Source organism: Equus caballus, chromosome 10, assembly GCF_041296265.1.
Source record: "Equus caballus isolate H_3958 breed thoroughbred chromosome 10, TB-T2T, whole genome shotgun sequence".
NCBI classification, from domain to species: Eukaryota; Metazoa; Chordata; class Mammalia; order Perissodactyla; family Equidae; genus Equus; species Equus caballus.
In genome coordinates, this window is record NC_091693.1 from 25,578,015 (window position 1) to 25,594,246 (window position 16,232).

The window sequence follows — 16,232 nt, forward strand, 5'->3', positions numbered from 1 at the left end:
TTCTGATGACGAATGATGTCGAGAATCTTGTCACGTGCTTATTAGCCATTTGTATGTCTTCTTTGGGGAAATGTGTATTCAGATCTTTTGCCCATTTTTAATAGGGTGATTTGTCTTGTTATAACAGTTTTTGTATTTTCTAGATGCAAGTCCCTTATCAGATATGATTTTCAAATATTTGTCAGTTTATTTTTACACCAAATCTCTTTACTGTGTTTGTGTAACTCGATATTACATTAAGGACACAACAGGAATCATATGATCTAAAAACCATGTGATTGAGTTTTAGTAAGTGGTGGGAACCTATCTGCCAGTTTCCTTGAGTAGAGTATATTAGCCAAGAGCGTTCACGGACAAGAGTTTTGAATCTGACTCTATGCCAGATGCTGTTTCGGGAACCAGGGAAACAGGCAGCAAAATATCCCAGAGTTTGTGTTCTAGTAACAAAATAGACAGAATGCCAGGTAATTTTAAGTCTATGAAGAATTGTTACCTGTGAATTGGGCTTCTCTTCAGTATCTTTCAAAAAGAAATAAAGAATGTTTTTCCATATAGTGAGTTGATAGCGGTTAGTTATAGGAACTTGAGAATTTGATGCAGGATTCTCTTTTGAATCTTGTCACTCTTCCCACAGGTCCCACTTGCTCCAAGTAACCAAAGAATCTACTTCTCCATCAAAACCTGAGCTCTCAGCCTTGCATTAAGATGGAAGAAGCCGAAGTACCCTCCCTTTCCAACTACGGACTGCAATGGTGTTTCAAGCAGCTAAGCAAAGAAGAGTTTCAGACATTTAAAGAATTACTAAATGAAAAAGCTTCAGAACTGGAAGCAGGCTCCTTTCCGTGGGTTGAAGTGAATAACGCCAATATAGAACATCTAGCCTCCCTCTTGCATGAGCATTATAGAGGATCTCTTGCCTGGAAGATATCCATTAACATCTTTGAAAAGATGAACCTGTCAGCACTCTCTGAGAAGGCAAGGGATGAGATGAAAAGTGAGTAAGATTTGGGCATATCTGGTGTAGGAGAGAAAGGAGGGGATCTCAAGTTGCCATGGGAATGGGGAAGGTACGCTTTTCTCATTGGGGCCAGCTCTACAGCGTGAGTCTGAACTGTGAGAAGTAACTTATTGGCCATACTCATTGGCTGAAAATTAGTGTAGCCTGTGAAACAATGAAGGAGAGAAATGGGTAGACAGACCCTCTACCTGGACAGAATTTGGTTGAAGTTAATAGACAAAATTTAGAGTCAAAAGTGCCAAGCTTGAGCTCTGGAGCTTCCACTTGTTATTTGCGTGACTTTGGGCAAGTCCCTCCTACTCTGGCCCTTGGAGTCCACATCCTGGAACAGTAAGCATGATGCTTATATGTGCTATTGCAAAGGTTCGATGAGATAATATATGGAAAATGGTTAACAAATCTTCATTTATTGAGAATACTGTGGTGGTTGTACAATGAGTGTCACCCTTATTTCTTGCCCCAGGCTGAGGGACTGAGATTCAAGGAACCTTTCTAAGAATTGACCTTACTCGGGCTGTTGATGTCCATATTATAGTAATGTACTGAGATCAAATGATGTGATTATCTTAGGGTATTTAGGAGAAAGGTAGTAGAAAAAAATTAGCTCTCCTTTATTAGGAGGAATTCTCTTCTTCAACTGTGGACAGAAAACTTAAAGAGGCCCAAGTGTGAGCAGTCAGATTGGCCCTAAAGACTACAGGTACTACATGCCTAGATGCAGTTCAGCAGCTATAGCTGTAAAGGAATTTGAGAAGCTACCCCTTCTGAGCTTCAATAAAAATGCTGTATGGAAAACATGTTGATATTATTCACAGGAAATGAGGGTTATAAAATTAAAATGACAGCCAATATTTACGGAACCAGTACTCCAGTTTAGGCACCATATTTAAACTCTCATGTACCCTGTCACTGATTTGCAAACTCACCCAATGAAATAGGTTCCTCACAGCAGAAGCTAAAATAGAAGTTCCACCAAGTTATTCAACTTGACCAAGTTCATACGCTAATACATGACAAAGATGATTAGACTCATTATTTAACATTCATTTAGCATATCTTTAAATTATCATGCACCATGTGTCATTTATAGCTTTCAGTGCAGTAGGGAAGAGGGATAAAGGGGCAATTTTTTAACTGGATGGTGTAGAAAAATATGGGAGATTCCTGTTCCAGACTACAGGGAAGTGAAGACTAGCATCACTTCCTAGAAGAAGTAAGGTTTAGGCTGAGAAAAAAACAAAGGAAAAGAGTTAGCCAAGTTAATTGGGCATGTTAGAGAAGAAGATTCTGAGCAAAAGATAGTACGATTATGAAGTCTTTCCAAGAACTTGGCTAGACCATGAAGAATGGCAGAAAGTGTGGCAGGAGATGAAGATGGAGAGATGGACTAGAAATCAGACAACACAGCATCTTGAAAACAATTTTAATAGCAAGGATAAGCAATTAAATAGTTTTAAAGAGGTGGAGGGGGCCCAGCTCCATGGCCAAGTAGTTAAGTTCACGCTCTCCGCTTCGGCGGCCCAGGGTTTCGCCAGTTCAGATCCTGGGCATGGACATGGCACCGCTCATCAAGCCATGCTGAAGTGGAATCCCACGTGCCACAACTAGAAGGACCCACAACTTAAAATACACAACTATGTACTGGAGGGCTTTGGGGAGAAAAAGGAAAAATAAAATCTTTAAAAAGAAACAAAAAAGAGGTGGAGGTAAGAATAATCAAATAGACATTTCAGCATTGTTGCTGAAGTGTTGAGAGGTCCACAAAGAGTCATGAATAGATACGGGGAGACCAGCTGGGAGGTCATTCTAGTATACCATGGGACGAATAAAGGTGAACTGGACTGGGGTGATGATGGCAGTTAGAGAAAAGAGTAGAAATGGAATTGTAAGATGTTTTGGAAGCAGACACGATAGTTTTTGAGGACTAAATGCAGAAAGAGAATATGATGTCAAGTATGATACTCAAGTTTCTGACATGAGTGGAACCCCATCCACCCACTTTCTCATCCCAGAAAACACTGGAAGAGATGTTTTCCAGCAAGTAGACCAAGGGAAGAGCAAGGGAAGAGTAGTCGATGTTAGATTTCATGAGTTTATGATATCTCTATTTGAATATCTCACAGACATCTAGTGAGTAGTTAACTAACTAGTCTGAAGTTTAAGAGAGGCACTTAGGATGACTCTTGAAGATAAACTCTTAATATTTCTAATATACTGCCTCATTATATGACTTACTCGAGGCCATACAGCAAAACTGGGACTGAAATTTACAAGTTCAAAATTGGAGCACTCTTACTATATAAATCTCTGCTGCTTAGATGTAATGGTGGCACTTGAGGATCTGACTCCATTGTCTCCTCTACAAGCTGGTCATGGAATAAACTGTGAGATCCTGGGCTCATCTTGGTTCCCCTCAGTAGTTTGGGTAGGGGATGCTCTCATCCCTGGTTTGGGTAATTGCTATGACTTATTGAGACTGTTGTCTCATCTACTCTCTGTTGCAGAATATTCACTGGCTGAAATACCAAAAGCTTCAACACCAAAGACTGACCAAGAACCAAGCATGGAAGAAGTACCAGGTCAGTGTGGGCATGGTGGAAAAATGGACGTGCCTAAAGCTACATGGTGACTAGTTAGTTGGACATCTAGGACTAGAACACTGACTTCTGATAGCCCAGTGTTCTTTATAGTCTAGCATCCTATCATTAGCTGACTGGATATGTTCTGAGGATCTGGAAATCATGGTCTTTCTTATTCTACGTCCAAGAGAGTTCTGTGATCTCAAGGATTTCTTACAACTCATTGGGCTTCCCATCTCACTTTGGGCAACTTCACGACACTACTGGGACAAGCCTCACCTAATTATCTATTGCAGAAGCTTTAGTGGAGAGACCCAGGGAGCATGAAACCAGACTCAATACAATTCCCCAAATATTTGAGTACTGACTACATGCCAGGCACTGCTCTGTATACTTGCGATACATCCGTGGAAAGTACCTGTGAATCCCCTGCTTTCGAAAGCTTATATTTCAATGAAGGAGGAGGAAGACAGACGAACAAATAAGATCAAATTGGTGAAGCCAAAACATAGAGGGAGAGGTGCAGGCTGGTATAGACTGCATTCCCCGCATTACCCACACTACCACCTGTATCTTGCTGATCTCCAGCAGTCAGTACTGACCATAAAGTTTAACACCTAGAAGGAGTCTGGACTAACCTTGTTTGGATGCAGCTTTGTTCAGGTTGTGGATAGGAGATCACCCTTCAAAGCTAAAGTCTGAGGAATTGATGTGAGTCACAGAATCTCAGAGTCCCAGAGGTTATAAATTGTTCCAAGTTTAATGTAAATCTAGGCTTAACAGGGTGAGTCCTATATATTATTATCTCTCTAGTGATAAAATTGTATCTTACAGGTTTCATAGATTACTAAGTGGTGGTTTAGCAGCGGTATGAAATAGAGACACTAACAGACTAATCTTGGCAATAGGACCAAAGCAAAATTGACAGAAGCTGGATCTTATCACCAGCCACATTGGGAAATCCCTCCAAAGTACCACTGTACACAAGAACTGTCACTTGTTGAGACCTCATGGGTCAAGCACTGTCAAGTGCTTTATCTCATAATTCCCAAAAGAATCCCGTGTGGTTGTAACTGTAATTCCAGTTGTCCAGAAAGAAAACTGAGGCCCAGAGGCTAAATGGCATGCCAAAACCCTACATTATTATAGACATTTACAGCTCTAAATTTCTTTTTAAGCGCTGCCTTAGCTGTATACCATAGCTTTGGTATGTTGTGTTTCATTTTCACACATCTCAAAGTATTTTCTAATTTCCTTTATGATTTCTTCTTTGGTCTTTTGATTATTTATGACTGTCTTGTTGAATTTCCACATATTTGAGAATTTCCAAAATTTCCTTCCATTACTGATTTCTGATTTCACTCTATTGTGGTAACAGAACATAAGTTTTATGATTTCAACCCTTTTAAATTTGGAACTTGTCTTATGGGCTAACACATGGCCTGTCTTGCAGAAAGTTCCATGTCAGAAGAACGTGTATTCTGCTGTTATTTGGTGGAGCATTTTCCATATATTTGCCTCCACTGTTTTCCATCTCAATAAATCGCACACTATCCATGTTGTTATTCACACCAAAATACTAGTCATTTTGTCGTCTGATTTACTTATTTCCTCTCTCTACCCTCTACCTAATGAATCAGGAAATCATATGAGACCTATCTCTAAAGTATTACCCATTTCTACCCATTTATTTCCATATCCTGTATATGAAAGTCATTTCATTTGAATCTCTAATGTGTTTCCATTCTGGTTACATGCAATCCATTTTCCACACAATAACAACCAAGATAATCTTTTAGAAATTTACATCTGGTAACTTTACTCCTCTGCTTAAAAATCCTTAAATGGTTTTTCATTTACATTTGTGATAAAGAATACAATTTTTTCTGTAATTTACAAGACTAACACCACCCTTATAACTATTCTTTAAATATGGCGAGGTCACTCCCACATCACCTAAGACACTATGTACTTAGCTGTACTAGGAAACTATTTCCTAACAAGTACACAAAATGGTTATTCTCGATAAGCAGTAGCTACTGTATGTCAGAGGCTGTGCTAATCCTCCACCAAGTCACCTCATTTAATCTTCAGAACAACTCCACAACATAGGAACTGTTATCCTTGGTTTATAGATGAACCTACGGAAGCATGTAAGCCCAGTGAGTTGACTAAGACCTCATAAGTAGTAAATGAGAGAATTCACATTTAAATCCTGTGTCTGACTCCAGAGTCTTAATCACAAGGTTTTACTCCTCATTTTAATGACTTGCCCAAAGGTCTCCAAAGAGCGGAAGTGAGACCAGAATCTCATATCTTCTGATTTTGGATTTGGTGCTCATTTTATGTGCTCCCTGCCCCTCCAGCCAATCCAGTGGTTGCCATGTTCCAAACTGGTCAGAAGATGAAATCTGGCATTGCAAAGCTTATCTCATGGATTTTGTGAATCTGTGCCATCTCTGATTTGGATAATTCACATAAGTTTGTGGGAGTTTATTCTTCTTCCTCCTCTTTTTTTGCAGAAATTTCACAAGTTTTGGAACAAGATGGTGCCACCGCAGCAGAGACAAAAGAACAAGGTAAATAAATCTGATTCACTCATTTTTTGTTTTTATGCCATCCTGAATGAAATTGGGTGAAAAAGCAGTCTATGAAGTATAGACAGCAGGGGAGTCCACTCTCCTTTTGTGAATCCTCATTTGTCCCTGGTGTATCAGTCTATTCCCTAAGAGCTCACGGAATCAGCACCGTGGATAGAGTCACATAGGTTCACTGCATTTATCTACAGTTTTTGTGAAGACAAATTCCAAAGACCTGTGATTCCAGTGAACTTTGGCATCAAGCACAAGCTTGTTTGATCGGTGCTAAGTATAGAGTCAAGAGTAGTTGTGTATTTCATTCAAAATTACTTAAATAGTTGTGTTTTTTTTTCCCTCAATTCCTTCTATCAACCTCTATTTAGTGAGTAACTACCATTTGAAGAACTGTAACGGGAATAGTGGTAAAAATACATACATTTCTTGCCTTCATACTATTTACAGTCCAGAGTTATACATTAATTAAACCAAACAAAATATAAAATGAAGACGAGATCCCAGGTGCTATGATTGTGTGAAATGGCAGTTGACCAGCCAAGGAAGTGGCAGCTGTCTTCCCGAGGAAATAGTACTTCAGGCTTTTTATCGAGATATAATTCATATACCAAAAAGGCCACCCTTTTAAAGTGTCCAATTCAGTGGGTTGTAGTATGTTCACAAGGTTGTGCAACTTTCACCACTAATTCCAGAACACTTTTCTCTCCCAAAAAGAAGCCCCGAGCCCATTAGCAGTAACTCCACATTTCTTCTTTCCCCAAACCCTATGCAACCACTATATATTTCCATGAATTTGTCTAGTCTGAACTTTAACATTAACAGTATCATACAATATATGGCCTTTTTTGACTTCATTTAGCATAATGTTTTCTATGTTCATCCATGTTGTAGCACATATCAATACCCCATTAATTTTTACTGCTGAATAATATCCCATTGTATGAATAAACCACATTTTCTTTATCCATTCATCAGACAAGTGGCATTTGGGTTCTTTCCACTTTTTGGCCATTGCGACTAACGCTGCTGTTAACACTTATTTAGAAGGAAGTGGTAATGGAAAGAAGTGATTTGACTTGTGAGATATGTAATAGAATTGGTGTTTAGGGTTTCAGGGGAAAAAAAGTTTCAGGAATGACTCCCACCTTTCTGTTTAGAGAATGTGATGGGTGGTGAGGCTGGGAGTCGATGATTTAAATTTCAAACTCTGTTGGAGCTGGCCCAGTGGTGTAGTGGTTAAGTTTACATGCTCCACTTTGGCAGCCCAGGGTCACAGGTTCAGATCCCAGGTACAGACCTAGAACTGCTCATCAAGCCATGCTGTGGTGGCATCCCACATAAAATAGAGGAAGATTAGCACAGATGTTAGCTCAGGGCCCATCTTCCTCACAAACAAATAAATAAATAAATTTCAAGCTCTGAAATTTGAGCTCTAAGTAGTAACAAATACCAATATTGATCACATCTGTAGAATACTTACTATGGGTCAGGCACTGTCCTCCACATGTTGTGATTATGCCATAGCATCCTATGCCAATCTCATAAAGGAGGTATTAATATCCCCATCTTCTAGATGAACAAACTACCAGAGAGGGTTGATATGAGGCTAAAACTAGATTTATGTATAAAACAATGAGCCAAATATCTGTTCGAAAGTAAGTTCTCATATAGAAGCTTTTTCTCTGGTCATCACTTATAGGAAACTTACGAGGAGTTTTTGGTTGGAGGTCAAACACAAAATGAGTTTTTGATGCATTGAATTTGAGGTCCCTGTGACACTTTAAGGTGATGAGTTAGACACACGAGCCTGGAATTTTACAGAAGAAGTCAGCACTAGAAAGGGAGACTGGAACTCTTAAGCTCAGACACAATAATTAAATAAATCCATGGAAGAAGAAGAGGTGGCCAAGGAAGAAGCAGAAAGACCAGGATTCAACTGAAGACTGACTTCCTGGGGTTTCCCGACCCTGTAATAACCTACAACCCAGGAGCACGGTCTGTCCCTTGAGGATAATGCATCAGTCTGAGCTCAGCAAATAGAGGTTGTTCAGATCTCAGCTTCTGCTTCCTGTGGTTTTAATACATGTCTCTTAATGTCTTTGCCTGATACAGAATAATGAAGTTTAAGATTAGAATTTTTGTGCAAAGATTTTACATAGAATTAATAATCATCTCATATACTTGTGCGGAGAGAGTTTTGTCCTGTTTAAAGATAATGGTAGTACCAGCAAATGTAAAGACTGTAAGGACCCAGGAGTAGAGGGGGGTCTTTTCACATCCTTGAGTGCCTATAGGATGTCAGAGACTGTTGATGAGGCTGCAGGTATGGACGTAAAATGACAAGGCACTTTCTCATGGAACTTACATTGTGAGATAGGAGCTAGACAATCAAATGCATAAAAAAATTGCAGTTACGACAAATATTGGGATAAAAATAAAACAGGATCATGTAAAAGAATTATGGTTTGTAATGATAACAGTGGCCACTGATCATTTCTGCCGGGCCCTGTGCCAATAACTGTTGAATGCACCTTCTTTCTTAAATATCTATTACAACCCTTTAAGAGGATGTTAATTTCATCTCATAAGTGGGGAAACTGAGGCCCAGAGAATGGGGCAACTTGTTCCAAATCACGGAGACATTATAAAGTAGAGCTTGGAATTCCAAGCAGAGTCTGTCTAACTTCAAGGGCTGTGCCTGCCTTTTTCTGTGGAACAGCATTCTCCATCACATGCAGGTGTTTCTCCATAGAACCCAGAACTACTTGGATGGAACTGGAGGTGCACGTCTATCCTACAGGTGTAGAACATGGGGGCCATGGCACGCACATCCTTGCTCCCCCAAGCTTGTCTTTCAGAGACCACGTATGAGCATTTGGTGTAGATTATTCGTTTAACAAATATTTGATTGTCCACAGAGTGCCAGGAGCCGGGAGCTAAATACTGAGGACACACAGTGAAAAAGAAAGTCATTGCATAGTGTCTAACAGGGGGAGGCAGACAATAAGCAAACGAAAATGCAATGTGTCAAATCTTAAGTGCTGAAAAGAGATATCAGGTTTAAGGACAAATAGAGCTATTTAGTGGAAAGTTCCTAAGCTTTGAGGAAGTGATTTGGAATGAGGGATGGAGCTCATTATCAGTATATTACTAGGAAGAAACAACAGACTCATGTACATAGACTTTCTGACTTAAGATCCACTGAGTCTAGGTCCAGGGTTTTTGTTTTGGTGGTGTGTTGTTTTTTTAATTAAAATCCAGGCTTTCTTCAAACTTTGTCTCCTGTTTTTCTTCTCCCCTCTCCTGACTGACTTAGGCGATGAAGATGACAAATGGTACTACAAGAGTTACGTGATGACAAAATTTGCCATGAAGTTGGATGCATGCTATGGTTTCAAAAACTTTACCTCTGAGCACCCAGAAATGCAAACATTGCTTGGTGCTTTTAAACCAGACCAAAATGGTTTCCAGCCTCACACTGTGGTTCTGCACGGAGAACCAGGAATCGGGAAGTCCACTCTGGCCAGAAGGATCCTGCTGTCCTGGGCACAAGGTGAAGTCTACCAGGACTTGTTCTCCTATGCCTTCTTCCTCTGTGCTAGAGAAATACAACAGATAAGAGAGAGCACTCTCGCAGAGTTAATTTCCAGGGAGTGGCCAGACTCACCAGTTCCAGTGATGGAGATCATGTCCCAACCAGAAAGGCTCTTGTTTGTTGTTGATGGTTTTGATGACCTGGACTTCGTCTTTAAAGATGGTGACATAAATCTCTGTGAAGACTGGGCAGAAAAACAACCCATGTCCATCCTGATGTATAGTCTGCTGAAGAAAGTCCTGCTCCCCGAGTCCTCCCTGATAATCACCGTCAGAGACGCGGGCATAGAAAAGCTCAAATCCATTGTCATGTCTCCACGTTACCTGTTACTTGAGGGGATCTCAGTTGAAAAAAGGATTCAGTTGCTCCTCCAGCACATTAAGAATGATCATCAAAAGATGCAAGTCTTGCAATCAGTGGTGGACAACCATCTGCTGTTTGACAAGTGCCAGGTCTCCGTTGTGTGCTCGCTCATCTGTGAGGCTCTTAAGCTGCAAGAAATGTCAGGAAAGAGCCCTCCTCCTACTTGTCAAACTCTCACGGGCTTGTATGCCACCTTTGTGTTCCATCAGCTCACTCCACAAGATGCATTCCCGCGCGCTCTCAGTCAGGAAGAAAGAGTTGTCTTGAAGGGCGTGTGCCGGCTGGCTGTGGAGGGAATGTGGAATATGAAGTCTGTGTTCTACGGCGATGACCTGGGCATTCATGGGCTAAGGAAGTCTGAGCTCTCTGCTCTGTTTCACATGAACATCCTTCTCCAAGACAGCCACTGTGAAAGGTGTTACTCCTTCCTTCACCTCAGCCTCCAAGAGTTTTGTGCTGCCTTGTACTACGTTCTAGTAGGATTAGAAAGAGAGGGAGATCTCTACCCTCTGTTCATTGAGAATATAGGGAGTTTGACGGAGCTCAAACAGTTTGGCATCAGTGTCCACTTGCTCCAGATGAAACGATTCTTATTTGGCCTCATGAGCAAAGAGGTGATAAAGACTCTGGAAGCCCTGCTTGGATGTCCTGTTCCCGTGGTGGTAAAGCAGAAGCTCCTGCACTGGATCTCTCTGTTAGGTCAACAGGCCAACAGCACTGCCCCTCTAGACTTCCTGGATGCCTTCTACTGTCTTTTTGAGACTCAAGATGAGGAGTTTATTCGCTTAGCATTGAACAGCTTCCAAGAAGTGCGGCTTCCAATGAACCGGCGAATGGACTTAATAGTGTCTTCTTTCTGTCTCCCGCATTGCCGGTATTTGCGGAAAATTCGGATGGATGTCAGAGAGATCCTCTCAAGGGATGAGCTCACCGAGGCATGGCCCATGATTCCCGAAGGGTGAGTACTGCACGTCTGCAACTTTATTCTTTCTGCTTTCCATCTTTATGCAGGTATAATTGACAAATAAAACTTGTGTATATTTGAGATGTATGACTTGGTGTTTTGATACACATAAAATAATCGCCACAATCAACCTAATTAGCATATCCATCACCTCACATAGTGACTAGTTTCTTTTTTGTGTGTATGGTGTGAACACTTAAGACCTATCCTCCCAGCAAATTTCAAGTATACAATACAGTGTGGTTAAATACAGTCACATGGCTGTACATTAGCTCTCCATTTTGTATAACTGAAACTTTGTACCCTTTGGCCAAGATCTCCTCGTTTCCCCTCCCCCAGCCACTAGCAACCACTATTGTACACTCTGCTTCTATGAGTCTGACTATTTTAGATTCTATACATGAGATCATGCATGTCTTTCTGTTACTGGCTTATTTCACTATGCGTAATGTCCTCTGGGTTCATCCATATTATTGTAAATGGCAGGAGTTCCTTCTTTTTTGAGACTGAATAATATTCCATTGTGTGTGTGTATATATATATATATACACACACACACACACACGCCACATTTTATTTATCCATTCATCCATTGATGGACACTTAGGCTGTTTCCATATCTTGGCTATTGTGACTAATGCTGCAATGAACACCGAGGTGCAGATCTGGCTACAGAGGCTACATATCCTTATTGCTGGAATTTGATATGATTTTCAAAAACATCAGGGTCCCAGATAATTCTTTAAGGATGAATCACCCAGATGTTGTCCAGCTAGCTAAAATGGTAGGACTTGAATCTGGCTAATGTCGATAGCTGAATAAGCTATTTCAAAATACTGGGCCCCACCCAAGACTTTTAAAGGAAAGGCTCTGGGTTTGGAACCTGTGGAGATGTAGTTTGTTTGTTCTTATCAATGTGATCATTCAGGTCTGTGCACTACTTGTCTAGAGAAGAGTCCAGTGCAGTGCCATCCAGTAGAATTTTCTGCAGTGATGAAAATGTTCCATAGCACCTTGTCCAATATGGCATCCACTGGCCACATGTGCCTATTGCGCTGCTGAAATGTGGCAAGGGAGACTGAGGAATTGAATCTTTAATTTTATTCCATTTAACTCATTTGCATTTAAATAGCCACCTGCAACTAGTGCTTACTGGATGGAATGGGCACATCTAGAAAATGTGCCTTACCTGTCTGTCTGCACATCTATCCTCCTGTTACCCAGAATGATACACCTGCCAAGAATGTGAACATCGCCAACCATCTGCCAATATTTAAATCCCAGGTCTGCTGCTTCCTGGGGGTGTGATCTTGGGCAGGTTACTTAACCACTCTGTGCCTCAGTTTCCTCATCTGTAAAATGGAGGTAATGGTATCTACCTACCTACCCACCCTCCTACTACTTGTTAGGAGGCAGTTCATTTATACAGCTGAAGCACTTAGGAACTGCCTTGTTCTTAATTAACATATAGATATTGGTTAAGAATACTGTCACAGCAAAACAGTTAAATCCTGAAGCTTTGCTTAAGGAAGAGTACGTGTCAACAAGGAAATAAAGCACACTGCCGTTACCTTGTTCCGTCCTTTCCACGGCCAGGGGAGTCCATGACCTGAGAAATTTTCCTGTAGATTGGCTGAAAATGTGTGCAATATGCCAGGATAAGCACTGAGCTAGGTATATTCATATATAATCATAAAAATCGCAGCTATCGCACAATGCAATCTTCGCGAACGTTGCTATGCCCTTCCTTCTAATCTTCAAGGCAACCCTGTGCGATAGGTCAGCTCTCTGTGCACAGACGTAGAAATGGACACTCAAAGGTGAAATGACAACCAAGAACAGCAGACCAATTGCTTTTAGGACCCAGAATTTGTGTAGTTGGTAACCATGGATTCTGATGGCCACTACTTCCACGTATTGCATACCTAACATGTGCCAGGCATGATGCTAAGTGTTTTATAAGCATCCTTTCACTTGACAAAGGTTGGTTGGGTGCCCATGTGGTAGTATTTTAGGCATTCACGGCTCTAGAAGTAACCGGAAGTCCCTGTTCTCACAGAATGTTGTATCTCACAGGCAGAGATAGCCAGCGAGAAGATTACATGAGGTGGTGGTACCTGCCTTAAAGGAAAACTAGAATAAAAGAATGGTCAGTGACCAAGATGTTGCTCTGGATGGGAAAAGTAGCAAAGCCCTCTTAGAGAACGGAATGTTTAAACAAAGACCTTTCAGGTACTTGGGGAAAGAACATTCTAGAAAGACAGGGTGGCAGGTGAAAATGCCCTGAGGCAGGAACATAGCTCACTCTATCCTCTCACCACCTTACATAGCACTGTTTCTCTGCCTCAGTACTATTGACAATGGGCTGGATGATTTTTTGTTGTTGGAGCTGTCCTGTACATATTAGGATATTTAGCTGTTTTCCAATCGATGCCAGCAGCATATTCCCTCCCAAGTCATGGCAATCAAAAATGTGTCCATATTTTATCCGATGTCCCCAGGGGTGAGAATTGTCCTCTGGTTGAGAAATAGGAGTCTAAAATAAGGACAATTAGTCATTCCAGTGGTACAGATGGAAAAATAGAGGCTAAGGAGTCCACAGACTTGCCTAGCCAAGAAGGAGCTAGAATTTTTCTTTTAACTGTGGTGAGAACACAACATAGGATCTATCCTCTTAACCAATTTTTAAGTGCACGATACTGTATTGTTAAATACAGACACTGTGCTGTACAGCAGGTCTCTAGACTTTATTCATCTTACATCAGTGAAAGTTTATACACACTGAACAATAACTGCCCATTCCCCGCTCCTCCTAGCCACTGGCAACCACCATTCTACTCTCTGCATCTCTGAGTTGGACTATTTTAGACACTTCATAGAAATGGAATCGCGCAGTGTTTGTTCTTCTGTGACTGGCTTACTTCACTTAGTATAATGTCCTCCAGGTTCAGACACATTGTTGCATATGGCAGAATTTCTTTCTTTTTAAGGCTAAATAATATTCCATGAGCCAGCCCTGGTGGTCTAGTGGTTAAGATCCAGCACACTCACCACTGCGGCATGGACTTGTTTCCCAGTCAGGCAACCACACCACCCACCTGTCGGTTGTCCTACTGCGATGGCTGCATGTTGCTGTGATGCTGAAAGCTATGCCACCAGTATTTCAAATACTAGCAGGGTCACCCATGGTGGACAGGTTTCAGACAAACTTCCAGATTAGACAGACAAGGAAGAAGGACTTGGCTACCCACTTCCAAGAACACTGGAGATGAAAACCCTGTGAATAGCAGCAGACCATTGTCTGATATAGCGCCAGGAGCTGAGGGGATGGTGCAAAAAGACCAGGCAGCATTCTGCTGTGCTGTACACAGTGTCTCGAGAATCGACTTGACAGCACTAACAACAATGGTCCAAGGTGTGTGTGTGTGTGTATATATATATCACATTTTCTTCATCCATTCCCCATAAATGGACATTTAGGTTGTTTCCATGTCTTGGTTATTGTGAATATTAGAGTTCAGATCTCTCTTCATGATGCTGATTTCAGTTCTTTTGTATAAATGAGATTACTGGATCATCTGGTAGTTGTATTTTTAATTTTTTGAGGAATCTCCATGCTTTTCTCCATAGTGACCACACCATTTTACACAAGGGGAGCTAGAACTTAAGCACAAATCTGATTTGAGAGCTGGTGGCTCCAAATCATCCTATTTATGGCCCCAGGGTATTGAAATATTCAGGAGACAGGGTCGATATGAGCGCACTCATGCAAAGCATAAGGTGACATCACTAAATTGTCCTCAGAGCCTCTGTAGCCATCCCTGTCTTGCCCTAATAGACTGTTTCTCTCCTCTGATGATGTGGCCATTGCTTGTATTAAAATCCATCCTGTGTAAGCAAATGTTTATTTCCTTCTCCAACATAGGATGCAGACCAAGACCTTCATTGATAAGTCGTGGGAAAATCTCTGCTTCGTCCTCAGCACCCATCCAAACCTACAAGAGCTCGACCTGAGTGGCAGCGTCCTGGATGAGTGGGCCATAAAGACCCTCTGTGTCAAGCTGAGGCAGCCAACCTGTAAAATACAGAATCTGATGTAAGGCTGCCCAGCCCCTGGTACATGCCCCTTTGCATGTCTATGTTGGGGCTCTCCTCTCCTGCCTACTGACAGAAAACTGGTCTATAAAATGTATTCAGAGGGGATAAGTGCTGAGGAAGGTATAGGAACCAAGTTTCCAAAACATGAGGAGTAACTAAAGATCTTGTGAAGGGATTACTGAGGCAGGCTCATCTACTGTGGGTCTTGAGGGATGAATAGGAGTTGGTTAGTAGGGGAAAAGATGAGGAAAGCTCATTTCAGGCAAATGGTAGGCCATGAGACAATGGCAAGACCAAGGTGCAGGATCTATGGGACCCATTCAAATCAGGCTAATTAATAAAGTAACAAATATTTGAACACCCAGTAAGCTCCTGAGTCTGTTGTAGATCCCAGGGTATTATACCAGGCACCTGAAGTAAGAGATTAAGTACTAGTTCTACTTCAAAAGTTCTGTTCTTTATTCTTCCCTCCAAGATCAAGCTAAGCACATGTGACACCCAAGACTAGAGCAAGTCAAGATCTTGGTTGCAAACATCTTTTCCTTCCTGTCACTTCTGTTGCTTCTCTAAGTAGTTTCCTTACACTGGGCTGTGCCAAGGAGCTTGGTGATGCCAGAATAATGAAGAATGCCCTGTTCACCTTAAGTCCTACACCAAACTTCTCTGTCAGCTCTTATCTTAATGTTTTCACCTTGGGAATCCCTCTCCACTAGCTGTCCCTATTTGAGGCTCTCATCATAACCTGTAATTTCCTTTAATCCACATCACCACTGTATTTGTAAGACAACAGTCATACACGGTAATGGTAAAGAGATCAGGAATTACAAAGGGTTTTAAGTAAATCTTTTTCTGCCTCTTCAACTTTGTATTTCCCTAATTGGCTATCTTCACATATTATAGATTTTTCGTACATTTACATGTATATATTGGTATGTGAATTTTTTAATCCAAATGGTCTCACATTATACATATTGTTCTAACACTTGACTTTTTCCTTCAACCTGAACTTGACTACGTATCT

At 41.2% G+C, this 16,232-nt stretch overlaps 1 protein-coding gene across 1 annotated transcript in view; it reads left to right on the top strand.

Moving 5' to 3' along the window:
- Nucleotides 1-594: 594 nt before the first annotated feature.
- The window catches only part of NLRP5 (NLR family pyrin domain containing 5), a 31,547-nt gene continuing 15,909 nt past the window's right edge, over nt 595-16,232 (top strand). The window contains 5 exon segments of the mRNA XM_001917859.3: nt 595-994; nt 3,523-3,597; nt 6,120-6,176; nt 9,508-11,107; nt 15,039-15,209. Coding sequence (XP_001917894.2) covers nt 595-994; nt 3,523-3,597; nt 6,120-6,176; nt 9,508-11,107; nt 15,039-15,209 — 2,303 coding nt within the window.